At 48.6% G+C, this 25,180-nt stretch overlaps 1 protein-coding gene across 1 annotated transcript; it reads right to left on the reverse strand.

The window, feature by feature from the left end:
- Positions 1–2,013: 2,013 nt before the first annotated feature.
- On the reverse strand, positions 2,014–2,694 carry LOC138286944 (oocyte zinc finger protein XlCOF26-like). Its single transcript, XM_069227319.1, has one exon. It carries the CDS (start codon positions 2,692–2,694, stop codon positions 2,014–2,016), a length of 681 nt encoding a protein of 226 aa, XP_069083420.1.
- Between the last annotated feature and the right edge of the window lie 22,486 nt (positions 2,695–25,180).

Raw genomic sequence — 25,180 nt, forward strand, 5'->3', positions numbered from 1 at the left:
CACTCCTGGTCGGCAAGATAATACTTGCTGAGACTATCAGCTCTGAAATTCAGGGACACTCCGCTAGCTGGCCGGTGGTGATCCAAATCCCTTGGTGGTGCACCCAAGACCAGTCTCAATTCTTGCAGGCAAAAGAGATGAGACTGTATTCCCCCTAGCTTATTGACGTAGCGCATTACTGCGTAATTGTCTGCCAGGATCTGGATCGACCAACGTTGGGTGGAGGAGAAGGATGCATTAAGTGCCAGCCACATTGCCTGCAGTTCCAACAGAACCTGCTCTTTCAGAGACAAAAAAAAACTCTGATCACCAGACCCTCTAGGCGAGCTCCTCACCCTGAAGTAGCAGCATTCTTTACTACCGTAGCCACGGCTGAAGGGGTAGCAAAGGCCATTTTGCAACTCAGGTTCACCTCATTCCCCCACTCAAACACTTCTGCTGCAGCACTGGTGGAGATTATGATGGAGTCCAACAGATCCCCCCCGGTACTGTAGCCAATGCTCGCAGAGGCACCACTGTAGGGCCAACATTCACATGAGACTAGGAGAATGCAGGAACCCATCAGACCCAGGAGTCAGAGGTCTGACAGAACTGGGACTTTCGCACTATGATGGAAAGAAGCAATAATTTCCCCCAAATGTCTGCAATGCTCTGAGTGGAGGAAAGGCATGGGGAAGAGTGGTGTCCAGTACTGCCCCTATAAAGTGGAGTAGTTGGAAGGGTGTTGGGTGGGATTTTGGCTCATTTGTTGAGAAACTCAGGTCGAACAGTAGGGCTTCTCTTGACTGCAGATTGGGAGATATCACCTTTGCCGATCCAAGTCTCATTAGCAAGTCATCCAGGTACGGCTGGAAAAAAGGTGTGCCCAACCTTCGGAAATGGGTTATAAGAACTGCCATCACCTTTGTGACAACTGGAGGTGCTGATGTTAACTCAAATGGGAGCACAACAAACTAGTAGTGCATAGAACCCACAACAAAACAAGATACCTCTGATGCAAATGCCGGATCAGGATGTAGAAGTACGTATCCTGCTGGTCGAGTGACACCATACAGTCTCCAGCTTCCAAAGATAGTAACACTTGAGCTAGGGCCTGCCTCTTGAACTTTTTCTTTTTGAGCTGTAGTGTGGTCAGAAGCGACGTCAACTGTGTATCTCGTCCCTGTCCCAGGCCATGAAGAGCCTTGCCTCATGTCCTTGATGCCCTTTGGGTACTTGCTCTGGCACTCGTGGCAGATGAAGTGAGGATCTTTTAGGTACACCTGTCTTTCCAAATCTTTACAGGGCCTGAACACTGATGTCATGGTACTGCACTTGTTGGAAACATTTCTGTGGGAAAACTCAAGACTATGAGACAGCAAGCTCCAGATCTGCACCAAAAGAGTAGAACAAAAGTAACTGATGTCCTTGTGCCGGTGTGAGCGCTATATTGCATCAGTGATGCCACTGGATGCCACTTTTGCCACTGATGCAAAGCCAGGCCCCCTACAGGTAATGTGGTAGCCTTTGATAACTCTACCACTATCTGTGTGTTTTTTCTTAACTTGCTAGCCAGCACTTCTATAATTTATGTATCATCACTTAGCATTTGAATGCCCCACATAATTGTAATGCTATCATCTTCTGCAATTCGTTGATGGCTATATAGGCTTGGTAATCGACTGAAGCTCTTTTCTTATTCACTGCACTTGGATAGTTTTTACTCTTTGTGTGTTTGCTGATGTGTTTGTAGTTGTGATAAATGACTAAAACTCTTCACACATTCACTGCAGTTGTATGGTTTTTCCGCGGTGTGTGTTCGCTGATGTTTCCGTAGGTGTGATAATTACTGAACCTCTTCACACATTCACTGCAATGGTATGGTTTTTCCCCAGTGTGTGTTCGCTGATGTTTCCGTAGGTGTGATAATTACTGAAGCTCTTCACACATTCACTGCAATGGTATGGTTTTTCTCCAGTGTGTGTTAGCTGATGCTTCCTTAATGTTGAAGATGCACTCAAACTACTTCCACACTCACTGCATTGGTATGGTTTTTTGCCTGTGTGTGTTCGCTGATGGCAGATCTGATAGTTGACTGAATCTCTTCACACATTCATTACAATGGTATGGTTTCTCCCCTGTGTGTGTTCGCTGATGGCAATGGAGGTGTGATAACCGACTAAAGCTTTTCATACATTCACTGCAGTTGTATGGTTTTTCCTGTGTGTGTGTTTGCTGATGCTGTTTTAGGTTTGATAAAAAACTGAAGCTCTTTTCACATTCATTGCACTTGAATGGCTTTTCTCCTGTGTGTATTCGCTGATGATTCCTTAATGTCCAAGAGTCACCAAAGTTACTAAAGCTCTTTCCACACTCACTGCAATGGCATGGTTTCTCTCCTGTGTGTGTTCGCTGATGTATTCGTAGGATTGCTAACTGACAGAAACTCTTTAAACATTCACTGCAATGGTATAGTTTTACCCCACTGTGTGTTTGCTGATGTCTTTGCTTGCTTGATAATCGACTAAAACATTTTGCACATTCACTGCATCTGAATGGCTTTTCTCCTGTGTGTCTTTGCTGATGGTGCTGTAAAAGTGATGAGGAACTCAGGCTCTCACTGCATGTGTATGAATCTTCTTTCTTGGTTAGTGTCTCTGGGTCGGGTCTATATTTGTCTACATTCCATGACTGTGTTTTCTGATGGGCCAACATGGTTGTAAAGCACTTGTATTATTCTCACATTTCCTGTATTTGTTGGTATTAAGGATGTTTGATTTCCAATTTAAAAGTAAAATACAATGGTCACTAAATACTTACCATACTCATAATATGAGTAAGGCTTCCTTCCGAGAGATTTTGTATTGAGATTGGATAACAGTTTTAAATGCTTGTGGGTGAGGATTAATCCTCCTCATTTTGGTCGGTGCACTTGGAACAGTCCATTGTATTGTAGACAGCAGAACTCTGCTTTCCTTTACCCTTCAGTTGTTTTCTCCAGTCTGTTGTGCCTTTTTCAGGTTCCAATTTACAATACACCTACAGCACTGAATTAAGGCCTGTTATCATTTTACGAATCAGAGCACCGTGGTTATCACATCATACAGATCCTATGATTAAAGCTGGTGTTGGTCACTGTTTATTCAGGAGGTGGTTTGTCAGTGTTGTTGCCTTAATTTTCTAGATGTTATTTCTCAGTCTTGTGGTGTGAAGGTGCACAACAGAGACTCTTACGTTCATTGAATTGTCCTTCACATCTCTTACAGGATTTGTCAGTTTAGTTGATGATCTTCAGTCTCTGTCTGCCCTGACATTTTCCCGTATACTGGAGGTCATTATTTCTGTCCATTTTTTGTAGATTTATGGAACCATTGTTGCTTTTCATAAGCATTTCATGCATTCAAGGCGTGTTCTCTGTTGGATGCAAAGAAATTTATAATGATGAAATGCAAATGTAACAGAAATTGAATACACAATATTTAACTGCCATAAAAATCATCTCTTCTTTACCATCTTTGAAACTTAGCAAGAATTATTTCACTATACACAGATATTTAACTAAATGTTCTGTTGATCATGTCACATCTTACTTTCTTCTGAAAATGAGGTGATTTACCAGTGCTCAGCCAGTAACTTAGTAAAGAAAGGGCGAGGGGTCGCTTGTCTCTCTAACTACTGAGGCCACAACCTCATCCTGCAAGTTGCTAGGTCCAAGGATCCCTGGCAAATCTCCAAGGTCTAAATTAACATGTATACAGACTACACTACAGAAGTACAGAGACTCAGAGGTACATTCTTTCTGGTCACAGAGAAGCTCCAGCAACTCAGCCTGAAATATACTCTTACGTGCACATCCAAATTGCCTATGGCGGACTCTGAAGCCACCCTATTTTTCACAACACCTGAAAATGTCTGAGACTGGCTGTCTCTCCTCAAAACCAACTGCAAACTTTTGAGGGAAGGTTTTATCCATCAGATTTATGTTTACAATCTCTTTTATTGAATTTAGGGTGCAACAATACAACATCTCCCACCAACAATCACTGGCCGGTGGGGAGGGACAACTAGGAAGGAGAGGAAAGGAGGGTTCAGAGAGGGGGGAAAGAAGAGGAGGAACGGGGAGGCTTATTGCTTACATGAACATTGCTTCCTCAGTCCGTAGGTGTGCTCTGGGTGTATGTTATTGACCGTGACTCTCGTGTCGGGGGAGTGTCTACTAGTTTGATCGGGAGAGGCCCCTAGGGTTTGTCAGTCGGAGGATGCAGAGGTACCACAGGAATGTTAATTCCCTGAATTCCTCTGACATGTATTGGATACATGGTCACCATGTTTTATCAAAGAGGGGCAGTGAGCCAGTTGCTGCTGCTGTCAATTTTTCCATACCCATGAGGGCCCACAACTTATATAACCAGTCAGTATGAGTAAGAATGGTCCCCGACCCCCAGCGGGAGAGTAGTAGGATTTTTGCCCCTCTTAATGCCAGTCAAAGCCCTGCCCTGAGGTGTGTGAAGCGGGTATGTGTGGTGGTTGGGGAGGCCCAATAAGACATAGCTAGGGAATCGTGGTATGTTAGTATCGTGGATTTCGTCAATTGCTTGGAGGATTGTGCGACTGAAAGAGGCGATTTCCAGGCATTGCCACAATATGAGAGTAAGTGTGCCCTCTTGTCCGCACCCACGCTAGCACCCGCCATCTCCGCGCACCCCCCACTTGACTATCTGCACTGGTGTATAACACATGTAATGGGCTATTTTCAAGAACATTTCCTTTGTGTTTGTGGCATGCACAGTAACTCGTGCCCGGTGAAATACATCTTGCCACTCTCTATCTGTGAAAGTGCGTTCGCATTTTAATTCCCATCTGTGCCTTGCCTGCATTGCAGGGAGCGCAGTTGGCACGACCAGGAAGGCGTAGATGTCGGAAAAAAGTTGTTTTTCTGTTTCTCTAGTTAATGGCCATTGTTCAAAGCGTGTGAGGGGTCGACTTGCATATGGTGTATCGTGGGGGAAGAATGATGGACAGCTAGGTACTGCCAGTATGTGGTTGCTGGGAGACCATATTCTGTTTGGAGACGGTTGAAGTCCATGACTCTCCATCCTCATCAAAGAGATAGCCTATCCTCTTGCAATTTGATTCCTGCCAGGATGTGAAGGCAGAATTGCCCATCGCAGGAGGAAAGTCTGGGTTATCGATGAGCGGTGTCTGTGGGGAGATTGGCGTGGACAGCACTTTCATAACCTGTACCTTGTCCCACGCTCCCATCATAGCCGGCAGGATAGGGGAAACATATACTCCCTCCGGCCGATGTTTCTTTTGCAGCCAAGGCACTTTCCAAATATGGACTCCTGCCACTGCCTGGTCAATAAAGCACCAGTATTTCTCAGTGAGAGGTCGGGCCCACTCAACCATGTACCACAGCTGGGCCGCATGGTAATAGCTCGACATACGCGGGACTCCCAGGCCCCCCTCTGTTTGTGGCAGGTATGCCTGGGTCTTTGACATTCTAGCCCTCTTACTGCCTCAGACATACTCCCATATATGTGCTTGCAGTTTTTCTAAAAGGTTAAGAGGCGGCTTCATTGGCAGAGTCTGTATAAGGTACAGTATTTTAGGCAGGAGTGTCATCTTTATCGCTGCTAGGCGGCCCAGCCATGATAGGCCATGTTTCTTCCATCTCCTGAGTTCAGAGCGCACAGTATCTAATATCCTGTTATAGTTGCGAGCTACTGTCGTCTCGAGCGTGGGGTGTATCCATAGGCCCAGGTACGTGATGCCATCCGTAGCCCATGGGAATGGGAGATTAGTCTCCAGCGCGGACCTTTCAACCTCAGGGATAGTGAGGTTTAGAAGGGTTGATTTAGTGAGGTTGGTTTTAAAGCCCAATGCTTTGCTGAATGCCGTCAGTTCCACCATGAACCTAGCAAGGGAGGTTTGGGGCTGGGACAGATGGAGAAGCACATCATCTGCATAGAGCGCCAATTTGTGCGATCTGCCACCCATCGGCAAGTCAAATATGTCTAGGTTCTGTCGTATGTGCTCAGTGAAAGGCTTCATCTACAGAGCAAACAGTAGGTGCGAGAAGGGGCATCCCTGTTGTGTTCCCCTTGGTATGGGAATTGCTGTGACAGTTCTCCATTCACGGCTACCATAGCTCTGGGCCTATCATAGTTGCATCGGATCCACCAGCAGAACCTGGGTCCGAGCCCAAGGTGTCTCAAGACCTCATGAAGGGACCGCCAGTTTACCCGGTCAAAAGCCTTCTCCGCGTCAATGGAGAGGAGTAGGGCTGGAATTTGGGAACGGTGGAACTTATCCAACAAGTGGCATAATCTCTTATTGTTGTCGCTACAAGATCTCTCAGGGATGAACCTGGTTTGATCCGGGTCAACCAGACCCTGCATATACAGGTTCAGCCACCGAGCTAGGATCCCCCTGAAGACCTTAGTATCCACGTTCAATAGTGTAATGGGTCGATAGGGGGAGCACAACTGCGGATCTTTCCCCGGTTTGGGAATAACTATCACCATGCCTAATTGCATTGTGGGGAGAACGGGGTGGTTCGGGGCTAGCATGTTATACAGCCGAGCCAACACAGGGGCTAGCGGAGCACCAAAAGATTTATAGAACTCTGCTCCAAGGCCGCTCACCCCTGGTGCTTTACCTATTTGCAGGCGGTGTATCGTCGCTAGGACCTCCATGGGTGTGATGTCCTTCTCCAATATGGCACTGTCTGCAAGGGGGATCTGCAATACGGAGGTGGAATCTAAATAGTCCTCTATGTCCTGACTGTCAAGCTCTTCTGCAGAGTATAAGACTGAATAAAACCTCTCGAACTGTTGGATAATTACCTCTTTCTGGCATGTCAGGGTGCGATTCGGTAAACTGCACGCGGAGGTAGTGGGACAGGATGCGGCCCGCTTTGTCTCCCCCTGAGTAGAATTTTTGCTTAGTCTGGAGTAAGGCATATTCCGCCTTATCGACATCTAGGGCCCGCAATTGTTTCCTGTGTGTGCTGAACTGTCTTTTAACTGCAAGGAATCCCATCCAGCTACGTGTGGCCTCCATGGCCCTTATTTAGTACTCTAATTGTTGACGCTTCTCACTGCGGGTGATATTTAATCTCGCTGCTATCGCTATAAACTGGCCCCTGATGACTGCTATAAGGGTTTCCCATAGGGTTGTGATACTTGTTGTAGGGGTATCGCTTGTGGCTAGAAAGTGGGCTATTGTGTCCCTGATTTCCACTAAGATATCCTTGTACACCAAGAGCCATGTATTGAGCCGCGAGTGTCTTTTACTTAGAGTGTGAGATGGAAGAGTGAGATGCAGCATGAGTGGGGAGTCATCTGAAATATAGGCCACCCCTATCTCAGACCTGGTGACCAGAGTAGTGATACGGGGAGTAGTGACACCGCCGCTTGGATGACAGCTAACCACCTCAAACTCAACTCCAACAAAACCGAGATAATCATTTTTGGCCCCCACAAAAACATATTGGACGCCTCCTGGTGGCCCACCACTCTAGGCCCCGCACCCACCTCCGCAGACCACGCACGCAACCTCAGCATCATCCTGGACCCCCCCCTCTCCATGGCCCACCAAATCAACGCCGTCACCTCTTCCTGTTTCAACACACTCCGCACACTGAAAAAAACCTTCAAATGGATTCTCACAGAGACCAGAAAGACCCTCATCCGCGCACTCATCATCAGCAGGCTAGACTACGGTAACGCCCTCTACACCGGCACCACACTCAAACTTAAGGGCAAACTACAGCAAATCCAGAACACAGCAGCACGCCTCATCCTGGACCTCCCCCGCCATGAACACATCTCACCACACCTCAAAGCCCTTCACTGGCTCCCCATAGACAAAAGGATCACCTTCAAGATCCTCATCCACGCACAAAAATCCCTCCACAACACCGGCCCAACCTACCTCAACGAAAGAGTGAACCTCCACACTCCCACAGGCCACCTCCGTTCCACCGACCTCTCACTTGCCACAGTCCCCCGCATCAAACACACCACCACAGGAGGCAGATCCTTCTCCTATCTCGCCCCCAAGGCCTGGAACTCCCTCCCCACCGACCTCCTGCTCTTCAGGAAGGGCCTCAAGACATGGTTCTTCGAACAGTGATCACCCCCCCCCCCACCAGCGCCTTGAGACCCTCACGGGTGAGTAGCGCGCTCTATAAATTTCTTTGATTGATTGATTAATTGATTGAGGAAGAGGTCTATGTGCGCATGTCTGGTGGGCAGCCGAGAAAAAGGAGTATGTTCTTTCCGCCAGATGCTGCTGGCGCCAGATGTCAGTCAGCCCTGCCCCCTCCAGTCACTCCTGAAAACCCCTTGAGAAAGCTCCTGTTTGGCCGTATCTCTGGGAAGACCATTCTAGCTGGGGGTAACTAAGTTAAAGTCCCCACCTACCACAATGTCCTCATCTGATGTTGCCAAGATCTTCCCCAATGCGTCTTTTAGAAAGCTCTCCTGACGGTCGTTCGGCCCATAGATATTGGCTACCGTTAGTCTACACCCCTGAATATCAATATGAAGGGAGAGAAGCCACCTGGAATCTCTGCCTGTATCCGTGTTACCTTCCCTGGAAAATTCTTGGCTAGTAGGATTGCTACTCCCGCCCACCTCCCAGGACCTGAAGAATGGAATTGGCGGTCAAACCAGCGTGACCGCAATCTCTTCCAGTCTGGTCGGAGTAAATGGGTTTCCTGTAGTAGACAGAGATCACTCCTTGCGTCCCTAACCTGCAATAGAAGGGCTTGTCTTTTCACAGAAGCATTAAGTCCCCGGACATTTAAACTAAGAATGGTGATCATTGATGAGGCAAGTGTGTGTTGCTATAGTTCTGCCAAATGATTCCAGTCAGTAGGAAAATGTCCCAGCATACAGACCCGTGTTCAATGGGATTAAAGGATGCCACCTCCCTTGTGTCAAGGTAGGAAGATAGAAGAACAGAGGGGAAAGGAACAAACAAAAACCAGGGATGAACCCGGCCGACCACTGCTCCAAAGGAGTCGGAGCTCTGCTGCTTAGTTTTCACATGCTTTAGTTCTTGCCTTTACTGGATCATGGTCGCCCAGTTCGGTTATCTCCCAGGCAACAGGTAGTCCATCTGGAGGAGAGACCCTTATTGTTCACCATATCATTGGTTTGAGTCTGCTTCCAAAACGCTATCATGGTGGCGTAGACTTCTGAGCAATGCTGCACTTTCCACCTGGCTCTCAGCCGCTGTAGGTTTATGAGATTTATTCCGTCTGGTATGGGTTTTTGAGCGGCCCCTAACTCTTCATGGTGGCTGTTCCTGTGAAGCTGACTGCTGGGTCTGTTCTCAGAGGTGCGGCGGCATCCCATCACGGCCCTGTGCTTCTTCCAGTGTGCGGATGCTGCGGGTTTCGTTCTGCCAGACAAAGTGGAGATGAAAGGGGTGGCCCCAATTATATCTGATACCTTTCTATCTTAGGAAGTCGGTTACCAGCCAAAGGGTTCTGCGGTGCTGTAATGTCAACATCGACAAATCCTGAAATAGGCCGACACGGTGTCCTTCAAATTCAATCCAAGTTTGGTTGCAAACAGCCGCCATTATGGTCTCTCGTCATCTATAATAGTGTACACATGTCAGTATATTTTGAGCCTGACCTGGTGAGCGGGTGGGGCGTCCAGCTTTATGTGTTCTTTCAAGAATGATGTTCTGGTCCTTCAGTTCTTGGGCCACATGTTCAAAGAGTTGTACTACAAAGTCCTCTAGGAAACCCATCAGTGCCTGTGTCAGGTACCACTTTTATGCGAATATTAGATCTCTGTGATCTATTTTCCAAGTCCTCTAGTTGATACTGCAGTTCCTGGTTCTTATCCTGTAGGGCAGAGGTCTTCAAACTGGGGGGTGGGCCTCCCTATGGGGGCCCTCAAGTGATCCCAGAGGGGGCGCCAGGCTCTGGCCAAAAGAAGCATTATACAGATAAGAGGGCTTTGTTTTAAGCAGGAACATGCTATTGTATTGTTAAAAAGGTAACAGTACTTAACTGCAATGTTTAAATAGGTCTAGACTTATTTAAACATTGATATTTTTATAAAATATTTGTGAAGGGGGGGGCAATGATATTTATTTTTCAACTGGGGGGGCGCAGTATTAAAAAGTTTGGAGACCATTGCTGTAGGGCGAGGAGTTCCCTTCTGTGGGACTCCATTTCTTCCTCCAGCGCATCGTAGATCTGCTCCAGCGTCTCCAATCGTTGTCCCAGGTCGATCAACTCTCTCTTGAGATCCTTGACTTCTGCTGCAATTTCCTGTTCAAAGTGGCAAAATCCTCACGAAGGGTTTCAAAAAGCTGTACCATGAATGTTCTTGTCAAAGGCGCTTCCCCGCCCTCCGACAGGCTCAATTCTGCCCTCTCTCCTACCTCTGTCATTAGAGTCCCTGGTGGAGGTGTTCTCTTGGCAGGTGTTTTGTTAAAGAGAGAGGTCTTTGAGGAAGCCAAATATGTGTATTGTATTTCAGAGCAAAGAGTTTTAGCTTGAAATGAGGTTGAGGCCTATGTCGAATCTTAATCTCAGGGATAGCACTTTGGTGTTCTCAGAAGCCTCTAGGACTCAATAGCTCTTCCTACAATGTCCATAAACAAAACTTGTCAATGGGAAAGTGGTGCCAAATAGAAACTGGAGAACTCATTGAGTCAGACTCTTGCTACAGTGTTTCTTGTTCAAATACTCCAAAAACTATTTGGCAAAAAACACACATTCAACCAATAACAGGACCCACCAAGTGATCTAAGTAAGTTTTATGTCAGCAAAGGTCTCAGCACCCAGTCAGAATGCCATTGATGGTTCCATTGATGCCTGACAGCCACACACAACATGATACCCACCAGGTGTAAATGTATTAACACTGTGTAGTTCTTAGCCAGGCATGGGTATAGCCGCACAATTGTAAATGCATTACATGCATGGTTTGCCTTTCAGACCACTAACTTGTGAGTATATGAACATTCACAAACTCCAATTGGAGCTATTCCCACGCTGTAAATGGTTACTTCTACTCCAGCAAAATGCTGAAGTAACTCTCCTTCCTGGTTGGGAAACTTAGTGGAGGAGTAGAAGGGGCACTTCATGGGAAACTGGAGAGATGGCAATCCACACAACATTTCCTCTACACACACTTTTGCACTTATTATGCATTTTGGTGCCTCTGTATCCAGTTTATCATGACCAGTTGTTTATTGCCAGGTTAAAACATACAGCAGGTTTTGAGTAATTAAACCAGGAATTGGTATCGTAGTTTTTAAAGTGTTCTAAGGGAGCAAAAGGTAGTAGTGACTTTTCACTAGAGTGTCACTAAGATTTGCATCAGGCAATGGGGGGGACTGCCGGGCTTTTTAGAGGGTTTGTCTAATGTGCTTGCACAACTGGGTCGCCATCTTGTCTGTGACTTCTGTGCAGTGCACAGGAATGGGCTTTTTCTGCCTGTGTCTTGTAAGCTGCAGTGCAGTGTGCACTGATTACTAATAGTACACTAAAAGACACTGCTGTGTGCACATATTTCTCATGGTGCAGTAAAAGGCAGTGCAGTGGGCACAGATTCCTCATAGTGCAGTAAAAAACCGAGCAGTGTGCGTAGATCTCTCAAAGTGCAGTACGATGAAGTGCAGCGTGCATAGATTCCTCACAGTGCAGTAAGATGCATTGCAGTGCACAGACTCCTCATAGTGCAGTAACTTTCAGTGCAGTGTGCTTGATACCTCTTGATGCAGCAAAATGCAGTGCAGTGTGGACAGAATCCTCCCACTGCAGTAAGATGCAGTGTACAGATACCTAATAGTGCAGTAAGATGCAGTGCAGTGACACTGATTCTTCACAGTGCAGTCAGATGCAGTGCAGCGTGCAGATTCCTCGCAGTGCAGCCTGCACAGATTCCTCACAGTGCAGTAAGATACAGTGCAGTGCAAATTCCTCACAGTGCAGTAAGAAGCAATGCAGTTTGCACCGACCCCTCAGTGCTGTAAAATGCAGTACAATGTGTACACATCTCTCAGTGCAGTAAGATGCAGTGCAGTGTGCACAGATTCCTCCGTGCAGTAAGATGCAGTGCAGTGCACAGATCCCCTCTTTAACACAAATGATGACCACAAACACCCCCACACCTGGAAGGAAAGCCCCCCAGAGCTTCCCAGATAGGAGAACCCAGCTCAGACCAGTTCCTGGCACAGATTCCTCACAGTGCAGTAAGATGTAGTGCAGTGTACAGACTCCTCACAGTGTAGTAAGATGCAGTGCAGTGGCACAGAATCCTCATAGGGCAGTAAGATGCAGTGCAGTGCACAGATTCCTCACAGTGCAGTGAGATGCCGTCCACAGATTCCTCACAGTGCAGTAAGATGCAGTGCAGTGCATAGATCCCCTCTAACACAAATGATGACCACAGACCCCTCCAGCCCCCTAACCCGTATCCCCTCCCCCACTCTCAGAAGGAAAGCCCCCCAGAGGTCCCCAGATAGAAGAGCTCAGCTCAGCCCGGCTCCTGGCAGAGATTTCCTCACAGTGCAGTAAGATGCAGTGCAGCGTGCACAGACCCCAAAGTGCTGTAAAATGCAGTACAATGTGTACAGATCTCTCAGTGCAGTAAGATGCAGTGCAGTGTGCACATATTCCTCATTGCAATAAGATGCAGTGCGCAGATTCTTCACAGTGCAGTAAGATGCAGTGCAGTGCACAGATCCCCTCTTTAACACAAATGATGACCACAAACACCCCCACGCCCGGAAGGAAAGCCCCCCCCAGAGCTTCCCAAATAGGAGAACCCAGCTCAGACCGGATTCTGGCACAGATTCCTCACAGTGCAGTAAGATGCAGTGCACAGGTTCTTCACAGTGCAGTAAGATGTAGTGCAGTGTACAGACTCCTCACAGTGCAGTAAGATGCAGAGCAGTGGCACAGAATCCTCATAGGGCAGTAAGATGCAGTGCAGTGCACAGATTCCTCACAGTGCAGTGAGATGCAGTCCACAGATTCCTCACAGTGCAGTAAGATGCAGTGCAGTGCATAGATCCCCTCTTTAACACAAATGATGAATGCAGACCCCTCCAACCCCCTACCCCCTGTCCCCTCCCCCACAAGGAAAGCCCCCCAGAGGTCCCCGGATAGAAGAGCCCAGCTCAGCCCGGCTCCTGGCAGAGATTTCCTCACAGTGCAGTAAGATGCAGTGCAGCGTGCACAGACCCCTCAGTGCTGTAAAATGCAGTACAATGTGTACAGATCTCTCAGTACAGTAAGATGCAGTGCAGTGTGCACAGATTCCTCAGTGCAGTAAGATGCAGTGCACAGATTCTTTACAGTGCAGTAAGATGCAGTGCAGTGCACAGATCCCCTCTTTAACACAAATGATGACCACAAACACCCCCACGCCCGGAAGGAAAGGCCCCCAGAGCTTCCCAAATAGGAGAACCCAGCTAAGACCGGCTCCTGGCACAGATTCCTCACAGTGCAGTAAGATGCAGTGCACAGGTTCCTCACAGTGCAGTAAGATGTAGTGCAGTGTACAGACTCCTCACAGTGCAGTAAGATGCAGCGCAGTGGCACAGAATCCTCATATGGAAGTAAGATGCAGTGCTGTGGACAGATTCCTCACAGTGCAGTGAGATGAGTCCACAGATTCCTCACAGTGCAGTAAGATGCAGTGCAGTGCATAGATCCCCTCTTTAACAGAAATGATGACCACAGACCCCTCCAACCCCCTAACCCCTGTCCCCTCCCCCACCCTCGGAAGGAAAGCCCCCCAGAGGTCCCCGGATAGAAGATCCCAGCTCAGCCCGGCTCCTGGCAGAGATTTCCTCACAGTGCAGTAAGATGCAGTGTAGTGCACAGATTCCACACAGTGCAGTAAGATGCAGTGCAGTGCACAGATTCCTCCGGTGCAGTAAGATGCAGTGCAGTGCACAGATCCCCTCTTTAACACAAATGATGACCACAAACACCCCCAGTCCCGGAAGGAAAGCCCCCCAGAGGTCCCCGGATAGAAGAGCCCAGCTCAGCCCGGCTCCTGGCAGAGATTTCCTCCAGGATTATTCAGTCTATTTCTACAAACACAGCAGAAGGTGCTGACAATCTCCTACCTGAGCAGGAACCTGTGCAGACATTTCCAGGCTCTCTCCTCCTCCTGGGGGGGGGGGGGGGCAGGGGCAGATTTGGGGTCTGAGGGGGGGGGGGGTCTGTGAGGGTCTGAAGATGAAGATAACTGCACAGACAGACAGGGGGTCCTTCCTCCTCTGCAGCAGGCTGGACACGGAGGGAAAGGCCGGAAGTGATGTCAGCATACGCCGCTCGTGCGACCTCTGCCGCCGCTGACCCGGAAGAGGAAACCCTTCTCCCTTTCATACAATGTTTCATCGGTAGGCGAGGAGCGCCCTCCGGTGGCCGCTGACGGAACCGCCGCCTCCAGGCTCCAGCAGGGAAATATATGTAAATCTGCTGCAATTAAACTGGACGTTTTTCTAATTTTCCTGTCAGATATTAATACAACTCTATGACAGTTTGGCCCAAATTGGGGTTTGCATTTGGGTTTAAGATATTATTTACTTCTTAAAATATTAAATCAGGGGCCTCTGTTTACCAGGCTTTGTAACCGGGGACTTTATGTCTCTTTATTTGCCGCTTAGTGAATGTGAATTAAAATGACGGCTTGTAATTCATTGTTATTGTGTGAAAATGGAGGCAACTGCTACAATTAAACTGGACAGTTTTCTTTCTAATTTACCTTTTCTTTATATTTATTACCACTGTGTACATCGCTGCCAAGGTTAAGATTGCTATGTGAGACATTTTCACAATGTCAGTGTAATTATGAGTGACATTTCACGGACTAGGAGTGACACTTTCTTTTGAGCAAAATCAAGCAACGAAGATGAGGGAATCATATAAAATGTTGTAATATATGGAGGATCCTATTCTGCCCGTTGTACACCAGCGCCCCCTTGTGGCCTTTGATAAACACTACTCAGAGCTTACCTAGAAAAGTGAGAAACTGGAATAAGGTTTACACACTTCAGGACATCCGTGACAATCTCAAGCACTGCGGTAATGCAGGAAAATGACCACAAATGCGTTATTCTAACGTGAGATGCGTGACACTTGGCAGGGCTATGAGTATCCTTAAACAACCCACCAAAGTTTAAGCCCGGAATACGTTTTGAATTTCTGTGCTGCTTTTTTGACCACCTCCCTCTCTTCATAGGTTCACTTATAAAACAAAGACACACCTGCCAAGGTTTCAGGCTGCTTATGTGTGAGCTTTTCATATTTTCAGTGTAATTATGAGTAATATTCAACCACCATGAGTGACAGCTTCTCATGAGCAAAATCAAGCAATGAAGACAAGGGAAACATAAAAATATCATAAATTACACATATCTGAGCAACAAGAAACTCTAAGAAGATTTTAAAATTGTTACAAATTACCAGAAATGGAAGTGCACAAACCTAGAGCCCTTGTAACCTGATCACACTGCAGACAGCGACTCACTGCAATGCAGAGCTCAAAGCTGCACAAACTACTTACGCGGCAGAGCTCTACTTTGTGCAGACAGTGTGATCGCTGCAATGCAGAGCTCTCAGCTGTAACTTTCACTCAAGGGGATGAACTCATCTTTGTGCAGACTGCAATGCAGAGCTCTCAGCTGTAACTTTAGGCTGAGTGATGCACTCCTAAAAGTAAATTAATTTATGAAGCCCTGAGAAGAAGTATTGTGAGTTACACTTTTCTGGTCTCCCCCCAGCACCGTCTCTGTCCGGTCCAGGCAGCGCCGCAGCCCAGGAAACTCTAATTCACAGGCATTGATTCATAGCTGCAGAGTAGGGTGGTCAGTTTGCCTGCTGAAGCATGCACCCCACTCTTCAATGGCAGCCACAGTCTGTGTGTTGGTTGCAGGTGTGAATGTATGATGGCCTGCATGGTGTGAGGTGCAGCGCGGGCTCCCAGCAGCACTGATTGCCAAACAAATTAAACTGTGCCTTGCCCGCTCGCACCATGGGTAGCTGGGCCTACCTATAAGTGTGTGTGACTCTGAGTCAGTGCCTGTCCTTGCTGTATTGGCAGTAGGCATTGGGTGAAATGAAATCATGACTGAAGATTCTCATGACCTCAGTGAAGTTGCCACTGTGTTGGGTGAAACATTGTAGCCAGCCGCAAGCCTGCTACAAGCTGCGCGCAGCGCGACTGTGCACTGGCAGCTAAGAGCTTTGTGCAGTCAATAGAGGTGCTACTACCAGCGCTCCGGCAGACAGGTGAGGTGCTATAAATGCATGACAATGCACTGAAATGCGTTAGTCTAACCCCTGACGTGTGGTACTTGGCAGGGCTGCAAGGAAAGAAATACACTGTGGTCAGAATAAAATCATAAGACAGAACTATCAGGTTTGATCAACACAGAGACTTCTCACTCAGTGGATGGAATCATGAAAATGAGTGAGTGATGTTGAGTCTGAAGGACGGAAGGGGTATCTTACCATCAAAAATGTTAGACTCCTTTATACAGGCTCTTATTAGTGTCACCACCGTTTCCAGAGAAAAATACCAACCATTTGGTCATGTTTTATGATGTTGCCAATACACGGGCATAATTCTTCAATTAGACCTTGCATAAACTAATTTTTTCACACAGCTTTTCTAACTATTGGCCATGGATCATCAAGGAAGCTCTAGAACACATTTTTAAAAGTGATTTCTGCCGATAGTTGGTATTTTAAGTGACACTGACAAGAGGAAAAAGAGAAACATCCATTACAAGGCAGCTGATACCACGCATGTGTTATAACGCATGCACCATTACCACGCATAGCCTTTACCACCATTTTTTTACAATCCATATGCCTTTACCACGCATGCCTTTACAACAAATTACCTTATAACGGTATGAATGGTAAGGGCATATGCGTGGTACTGGTGGTAAGACCATATGCAAGGTAAAGGCACCGGCAAGGTAAAGGCTATCGGCATCATTAGAGGAAACAGAGAGACCCTTCCATTTCCTCTTTACGACTTGCACAGCATCTCAGAAGAGCTGGCTCGTCATGGTAGAGAGTAAGGTAAGGGGGGTACGTTTTTAGGACATGGGGGATAGCTTTAGGGCTTTGGGTGGAGGTTGGGTTTAGGGCAAGGGATGGGGGTACGACTTTAGGGCTTGGAGTGGGGGGCTAGGGGGTACAGTTTTAGCACTTAGTGCAGGGGACGGGTAATTTTACAAGGGATGGGGGCCAGGGAAGTCGCACCAGGGTCTGGTTTTAGGACTCAGGGCAGAGGATGGGTATTTTTACAAAGGCTGGGGGCCAGGGGAGTCACTCTGGGGATCCAGTTTTAGGGCTCAGGGCAGGGGATGGGTATTTTTTACAAGGGTTGGGGGTTGGGAGGGTCACGCTGGGGTGCGGATTGAGGGCTCAGGGCAGGGTTCAGGCACAACCATTAACCATGTTATATGCCTTTAACATTCACACTTTTAAAACAACATTTGTTGTAAAGGCATGCATGGTAAAGGCATATATTTGTTGTAAAAAAATATGGGTGGTAAAGGTTATGTATGGTAATGGCATTTGCGTTGTAACACATGCATGGTAACGGCATGCGCTGCAAAACAATGTGTTGTTCCATCATACAACTGAGGAAAAAATACCAGCTTCAGGTGGTCTTTCTACTTTTTTGTACTGGCCAGGATTAAAATACTGGGCATGCCTAGTAAAGACCATCCAGGTAATAACCCAATCTCCTATATCATAAGACACTCCTCGTCCACACATCATCAATGAGCGAGTACAGCAGGTCTTCATAGCATTGTCATGCAAGCTGCATTTGGTGCCTCGGCAATGTGATCAGATCTGACATGCACACACATCAGAGCCTTCAAGTCTCCCTCATTGCGAGTGACACTCACACATTTAGAGGTCGTGCTGAAGTCTCACTCACAGCAGCTGAATCTCATGACTGGGAGACGGGGGCTAGAACTAGAACTCCATATGTGGCTTTGCTCGTACTTCTACTGTGTGCAGAGTAGCCGCTTACAGCTAAATAGGGAGACACTATTGATTTCATAGAGTACAGTAACTATTCAGAAGGCCCATTTTGATAACACTACCTATACTATATTTCACCTTGACTTCTACACAGATTATACATTCAGTTTAATGTTAATTCAGATGTCTGTATTAGTGAATTGAATGTTACTTGTATATTCATCATTTCTATAGTTCCACTAATGTCTCTTCCTCTGACATTATCAAAGGCAAAGGCTATGTGACATCACTTCCTGTGAGGTCATCAATAGGCTAATATGTTTAGTATCCTAAGAATCTCAAAAACATGGGCTCTCTGGAGTACTCTGAAGTACTTACCTGAGACCCGGACAGGTGGGAACAAGCACTGGTTCCTTCACTTAAGGTGGTAGAACTCCTAATGTTCTTGTTGCTTGAGGCAAGTGATAGTTTAACTCTCATGAAGTCCTTGTTATGTCTGATCACCATTTCTGCCACAATAGAATAGGTTTTTCTTGGTGGTGGAATGTGAGGGTCATGGGATAGGCTGTGCTAGAGCGCAGGCAGCCTTGTCTGTAAGCCTTTCACTCTGGTTTATCCCCTTTTTGCATTTCTGTTGTGTACATGTACACCAGTTTCACCTGCTCCATCATCATGTTACATGGTCTCTCCTACTGTCGTGCTGTCTTTTCTCTCCATCATCACATGTTACATGTTCTCACGCTCCCTGTGTGCCCTGTCCACCCTGCACTGCACATGCTGTGGGCTCTTACTATGGGGGGTCAGTTCTGGGGCGGGCGCCAGTCTCTTTTCACGGGGTGACTGTAGAGAGACGGTTTCACTATAAGCGAGAAATAGATGAAAGTGGGGAGAGAAGAAGACAGGAGGGGTGAGAAGAGTCTGTAACAAAGAGTGGGAGAGCGAGGGGGGCCAGCACAGTAAAGGAGTGTGAGAAACAGAGCAGCAGGAGAAACAGGAATGGGAGACACATGAGGAGAATGTGAGAGAACCTTCAAGAAAGGGGAAGAAAGGGACAATTACTGGGGACTGGAGAGGGGGCCGGAGTCCCTGTAAACATCACTCCCGGCTTCAAGGGGTTACTCAGCCCGGCTGGGACTGGGACCTGTGAGCTGTAGGGTGTCCCTGTAAACATCACTCCTGGCTTCTAGGGACTGGGACCTGTGAGCTGTAGGGTGTCCCTAAAGACATCACTCCTGGCTTCTAGGGGTTACTCAGCCCAGCTGGGACTGGGACCGGTGAGCTGTAGGGTGTCCCTGTAGCCCGGCTGGGACTGGGGCCTGTGAGCTGTAGGGACTGTCTGTAAACATCACTCCCGGCTTCTAGGGGTTACTCAGCCCGGCTGGGACTGGGACCTGTGAGCTGTAGGGTGTCCCTGTAGCCCGGCTGGGACTGGGGCCTGTGAGCTGTAGGGTGTCCCTGTAAACATCACTCCCGGCTTTTAGGGGTTACTCCGCCCGGCTGGGACTGGGACCTGTGAGCTGTAGGGTGTCCCTGTAGCCCAGCTGGGACTGGGGCCTGTGAGCTGTAGGGTGTCCCTGTAGCCCGGGTGGGACTGGGACCTGTGAGCTGTAGGGTGTCCCTGTAAACATCACTCCCGGCTTCTAGGGGTTACTCAGCCCGGCTGGGACTGGGGCCTGTGAGCTGTAGGGTGTCCCTGTAGCCCAGCTGGGACTGGGGCCTGTGAGCTGTAGGGAGTCTCTGTAGGCCGGCTGGGACTGGGACCTGGGAGCTGTAGGGTGTCCCTGTAAACATCACTCCAGGCTTCTAGGGGTTACTCAGCCCGGCTGGGCCTGGGGCCTGTGAGCTGTAGGGTGTCCTTGTAGCCCGGCTGGGACTGGGGCCTGTGAGCTGTAGGGAGTCTCTGTAGCTCGGCTGGGACTGGGACCTGGGAGCTGTAGGGTGTCCCTGTAAACATCACTCCCGGCTTCTAGGGGTTACTCAGCCCGGCTGGGACTGGGACCTGTGAGCTGTAGGGTGTCCCTGTAAACATCACTCCCGGCTTCTAGGGGTTACTCAGCCCGGCTGGGACTGGGACCTGTGAGCTGTAGGGTGTCCCTGTAAACATAAACATCACTCCCGGCTTCTAGGGGTTACTCAGCCCGGCTGGGACTGGGGCCTGTGAGCTGTAGGGTGTCCCTGTAAACATAAACATCACTCCCGGCTTCTAGGGGTTACTCAGCCCGGCTGGGACACGGGCCTGTGAGCTGTAGGGTGTCTCTGTAAACATCACTCCTGGCTTCTAGGGGTTACTCATCTGGACCTGTGAGCTGTAGGGTGTCCCTGTAAACATCACTCCCGGCTTTAAGGGGTTACTCAGCCCGGCTGGGACTGGGACCTGTGAGCTGTAGGGTGTCCCTGTAAACATCCCTCCCGGCTTCTAGGGGTTACTCATCTGGACCTGTGAGCTGTAGGGTGTCCCTGTAAACATCACTCCCGGCTTCTAGGGGTTACTCAGCCCGGCTGGGACTGGGACCTGTGAGCTGTAGGGAGTTCCTGTAAACAGCACTCCTGGCTTCTAGGGGTTACTCAGCCCGGCTGGGACTGGGGCCTGTGAGCTGTAGGGTGTCCCTGTAAACATCACTCCCGGCTTCTAGGGGTTACTCAGCCCGGCTGGGACTGGGAGCTGTAGGGAGTTCCTGTAAACATCACTCCCGGCTTCTAGGGGTTACTCAGCCCGGCTGGGACTGGGGCCTGTGAGCTGTAGGGTGTCCCTGTAAACATCACTCCCGGCTTCTAGGGGTTACTCAGCCTGGCTGGGACTGGGGCCTATGAGCTGTAGGGAGTCCCTGTAAACATCACTCCCGGCTTCTCGGGGTTACTCAGCCCGGCTGGGACTGGGGCCTGTGAGCTGTAGGGTGTCCCTGTAGCCCGGCTGGGACTGGGACCTGTGAGCTGTAGGGAGTCCCTGTAAACATCACTCCCGGCTTCTCGGGGTTACTCAGCCCGGCTGGGACTGGGGCCTGTGAGCTGTAGGGTGTCCCTGTAGCCCGGCTGGGACTGGGACCTGTGAGCTGTAGGGTGTCCCTGTAAACATCACTCCCGGCTTCTAGGGGTTACTCATCTGGATCTGTGAGCTGTAGGGTGTCCCTGTAAACATCACTCCCGGCTTCTAGGGGGTTACTCAGCCCGGCTGGGACTGGGACCTGTGAGCTGTAGGGAGTCCCTGTAAACATCACTCCCGGCTTCTAGGGGGTTACTCAGCCCGGCTGGGACTGGGACCTGTGAGCTGTAGGGAGTCCCTGTAAACATCACTCCCGGCTTCTCGGGGTTACTCAGCCCGGCTGGGACTGGGGCCTGTGAGCTGTAGAGTGTCCCTGTAGCCCGGCTGGGACTGGGACCTGTGAGCTGTAGGGAGTCCCTGTAGCCCGGCTGGGACTGGGGCCTGTGAGCTGTAGGCAGGTGCCGGACGTGTGTTCAATCCGGGCTCTAACCGCGCTCCACCATACGCTGTCGGCCTCCAAACCCATTACTACTCACTCTCCTAGAAGGATGTCCTTCTGAATGCCATATCTGTGTAGCTATCAGCTTTATGTGTGAAGTGTCCTACCCTGATATTGCATGTAGCGCCTCTTCTGGAACCTCTGACTTGGGCCACAGGCCACCAGTTAAAATAGCACTTCAAATGAAACTAAGCATGAAGAATTACATGAACACAATTCTTATGCAACCCACCTCTGTTTCTCTGGCTATTGTACAAAGGTTATTACTTGCACAGAGTTGACCTCTCTGTTGCGCTCAGTGTTTGAATGGCCCCTAAAAAATGACTGTGGAGTGAAAGTCAAAACTTTTAGAGTTTTAAACAGATGACACACTGAAAATGAAAGTGATCTGGTGCTATTCACATTGGATTCCATGGACGAAATTCATTAATATGGTGCTTGCCACCCCTGAAGAGGCATCACAGCATTTACGCCAGGCAGCGCCCTACTCAGGCACCCGGGGTTCGTGGTTAGTCCAGTATTATAGTTCATTGTTGGCTATTGTGATTAGCTGTGTGGGTCCAAGGAAGCCATCAATGCATTCACTCCACTCTTGCAGTGGATTAAATTAACAGGATTTAATGCATCGTAGAACGCCACATGAGAATGATTAAAGTTCCCAGATTATGGGAGCGCACATTAACATATCACAGGGGTTATGGGGGAGAACACACAAATGTAAATGGAACTAGACTAACAGCCTGGTTCAGAACTCGGAGGACTGGTTACTCTGTCACAATTGTGAAGGATATCACGTCCACTGAAATCTAAACCCCATTACCTTCTATGGGAGTTGGCTTTCAGCGGATGGGTGGCTGTCACCGTTGTGACAGAGTACACAGCCCATCGAGTTCTAAATCAGGCCCTAAGCCCTGAAGAAGTCCCAGGTGGGACGAAATTTGTTCGCTACCGCTACAATCAAAAGATGTTTTTATAAAGAAAATCTTTAATAATGGAATGTACAAACAAACAAGACTGATCTACTATGTTTTACAAAAGTATGGACAAGTTTGAATTAATATTGGACAATACTTTATGGCTATAGGGTGCGGAGAGACCAGACAGTAAAAAAAATATATGGGTAAGAAATGCAAACATTGAAAATGCTGGAGGGGGTGTCTGGTGATGTTCATCCTCCCATGTGGCTCTCAGAGTTAATTATAAAAGCAAACTGTGATTTATCTGGGTGTTTCACAGTACAGGTACACGCTGGAGGCCAGAACACCTTCCGCTGACAGTCGCAGTGTATCGCCTGCACTTCTGTGTCTGGAGGGTGGAGATCCAGACACTGAGATGTGGCAGGTGATGACTGAGCTTCCTTTAGAAACGAAATGAATGCTTTGTCAGCAGGGGCTGCTGACGAGACGCCCTGAAGCGCTGTCCTTTGGTAGGTAGAAAGGTTGAGGGTGGAAATGGTGATTCGGTTTTGCCAAGCCTTTCGACTTTCCAGAACACACTTTTAGTTGGGCTCATGCAGAAACATCCTACCTCCTTGTGCCTCTGCTGTGGGTGCTCCAGGTCAGAGACAACCCGGCTGTGAGGGACATCACTGAGGCTGTGCCTGGAGAGTGGCCTGGAGAAGCCCCCTGAGAAGGAGGACCACGCTGCAGAGAGGGACATCACTGAGGCTGTGTCTGGAGAGCGGCCTGGAGAAGACACCTGAGAAGGAGGACCACCCTGCAGAGAAGGACATCACTGAGGCTGTGTCTGGAGAGCGGCCTGGAGAAGACCCCTGAGAAGGAGGACCACCCTGAACCGGTTCTGGTGCACAAGACACTGGGTGCATCTGCAGCGTGTGCCAGGTAACAATTCTGTTTTCATAAAACTATGGACAGATATTAATGAAACTGAAACCCACAAGGTAGTTTCACACTTTCCCCTGCAAGTCTCAAACAGTTCTCTGCTGTATTCCAACTTTCCCAGAACGAATTGTGAATTCGGAACCTTTGGTGTGCTTTCCCAATCTTTGACATATTTGTTTCATGACGTGTTCATTTGCTGCTCTAACCACTTTTGCTCTCCTGCCACATTCACTTTTGTTCATTTCTTCGGGCCTTGCTCCTTCTTCCCTCTGTCAATCCTGTTTGCCATCTCCAAATATCCAGCTATGGGGCTATGAAGTCACTGAAAAGAAATAGGTAGCGCTCTATAATACTCTCCACAAAATAAATATTTGTCCTACTGCAGGCTGAGGAGTCCTTGTGTGTGGCACATATCTAGTAGAGCTCAGGATGCCCCTGAAGAGAGGCAGGACACGGCTCTGAGAAGTCCTTGTGTGTGGCACACATCTAGTAGAGCTCAGGATGCCCCTGAAGAGAGGCAGGACACGGCTCTGAGAAGTCCTTGTGTGTGGCACACATCTAGTAGAGCTCAGGATGCCCCTGAAGAGACACAGGGCACGGCTCTGAGAAGTCCTTGTGTGTGGCACAGATCTAGTAGAGCTCAGGATACCCCTGAAGAGAGGCAGGACACGGCTCGGCTCTGAGGAGTCCTTGTGTGTGGCACACATCTAGTAGAGCTCAGGATGCCTCTGAAGAAAGACTGCGCATGGCTCTGAGGGCCAAACTCTTGAGCCTGTCACCTTCTGGGCATCGTATTAGGGAGCTTCGGTTCTAGGTCCAGCACCTCTTACCTACGGGGGGTTCTTTCCACGAGGGGAGAGAGACGAGCTACCCATATCCCCTGCTTTTCTCTCAGCAGCAACCCTGGGAACCTTTTTTGTGTCAGTTTACGCTCAAGACTGTCCTGTCCCGAGTGAAAGTTTCTGTGAAAACTATAATTATAGCCTCTAAGAACACATCTTTTAATGCCTACAGACCCTGATTTCATTTCAAATATTTCATATTCTGGGAGTATTTAAGGACTAAATAAAGGTTTATTGGTAAACTACTCATTGTTGTTGATTATTTGCCACAAACGTGTCTTAATCACATCTGCTGGATCCATCCAAACCTTTTTTGGGAGGAAAGCACTAAAAATCCTGAGCCTACGCTCACTTTTGTGCCATAACTGGAATGTATGTGATATATAAAAAATCTAGCCATATATGTTTAGCATGTAGTGTCTACAAGCAAACTTGATTCTAATATTAATCTAAAAAAGTCTCACAGAGATATTACTTGTGAATAATGTCTTTTAAATGGGAAATGGCCCTTCAGCAGGAGATTCACTGATGTGAGTAGGGCTCCAGTATCACAGTGAGTGGCTGCCTTTCACCATGAGCTGAGAGTGAGTGACTGGTTAGCCACACAGCTCACAGTGAGTGACTGCCTCTCTACACAGCCCACAGTGAGTGACTGCCTCTCCACATGGCCCACAGTGAGAGGTTGCCTCTACACACAGCTCACGGTGAATAACTGCCTCTCCACAGGGCCCACAGTGAGTGACTGCCTGCCCTCACAGTGAGTGACTGCCTCTCTACACAGCCCACAGTGAGTGACTGCCTCTTCACATGGCCCACAGTGAGAGGCTACCTCTACACACAGCTCACAGTGAGTGACTGCCTCTCCACAGGGCCCACAGTGAGCGACTGCCTCTCTACACAGCCCACAGTGAGTGACTGCCTCTCCACATGGCCCACAGTGAGAGGCTGCCTCTACACACAGCTCACGGTGAATGACTGCCTCTCCACAGGGCCCAGTGAGTGACTGCCTCTCCATATAGCCTTCAGTGAGTGCCT

The sequence above is a fragment of the Pleurodeles waltl genome, chromosome 4_1, assembly GCF_031143425.1.
Source record: "Pleurodeles waltl isolate 20211129_DDA chromosome 4_1, aPleWal1.hap1.20221129, whole genome shotgun sequence".
In the NCBI taxonomy this organism is placed as follows: domain Eukaryota; kingdom Metazoa; phylum Chordata; class Amphibia; order Caudata; family Salamandridae; genus Pleurodeles; species Pleurodeles waltl.

What these genes read in the sequence shown, in the direction of transcription:
- LOC138286944 (XM_069227319.1), bottom strand. Translation starts at nt 2,694, where the DNA reads ATGTTGGCCCATCAGAAAACACAGTCATGGAATGTAGACAAATATAGA.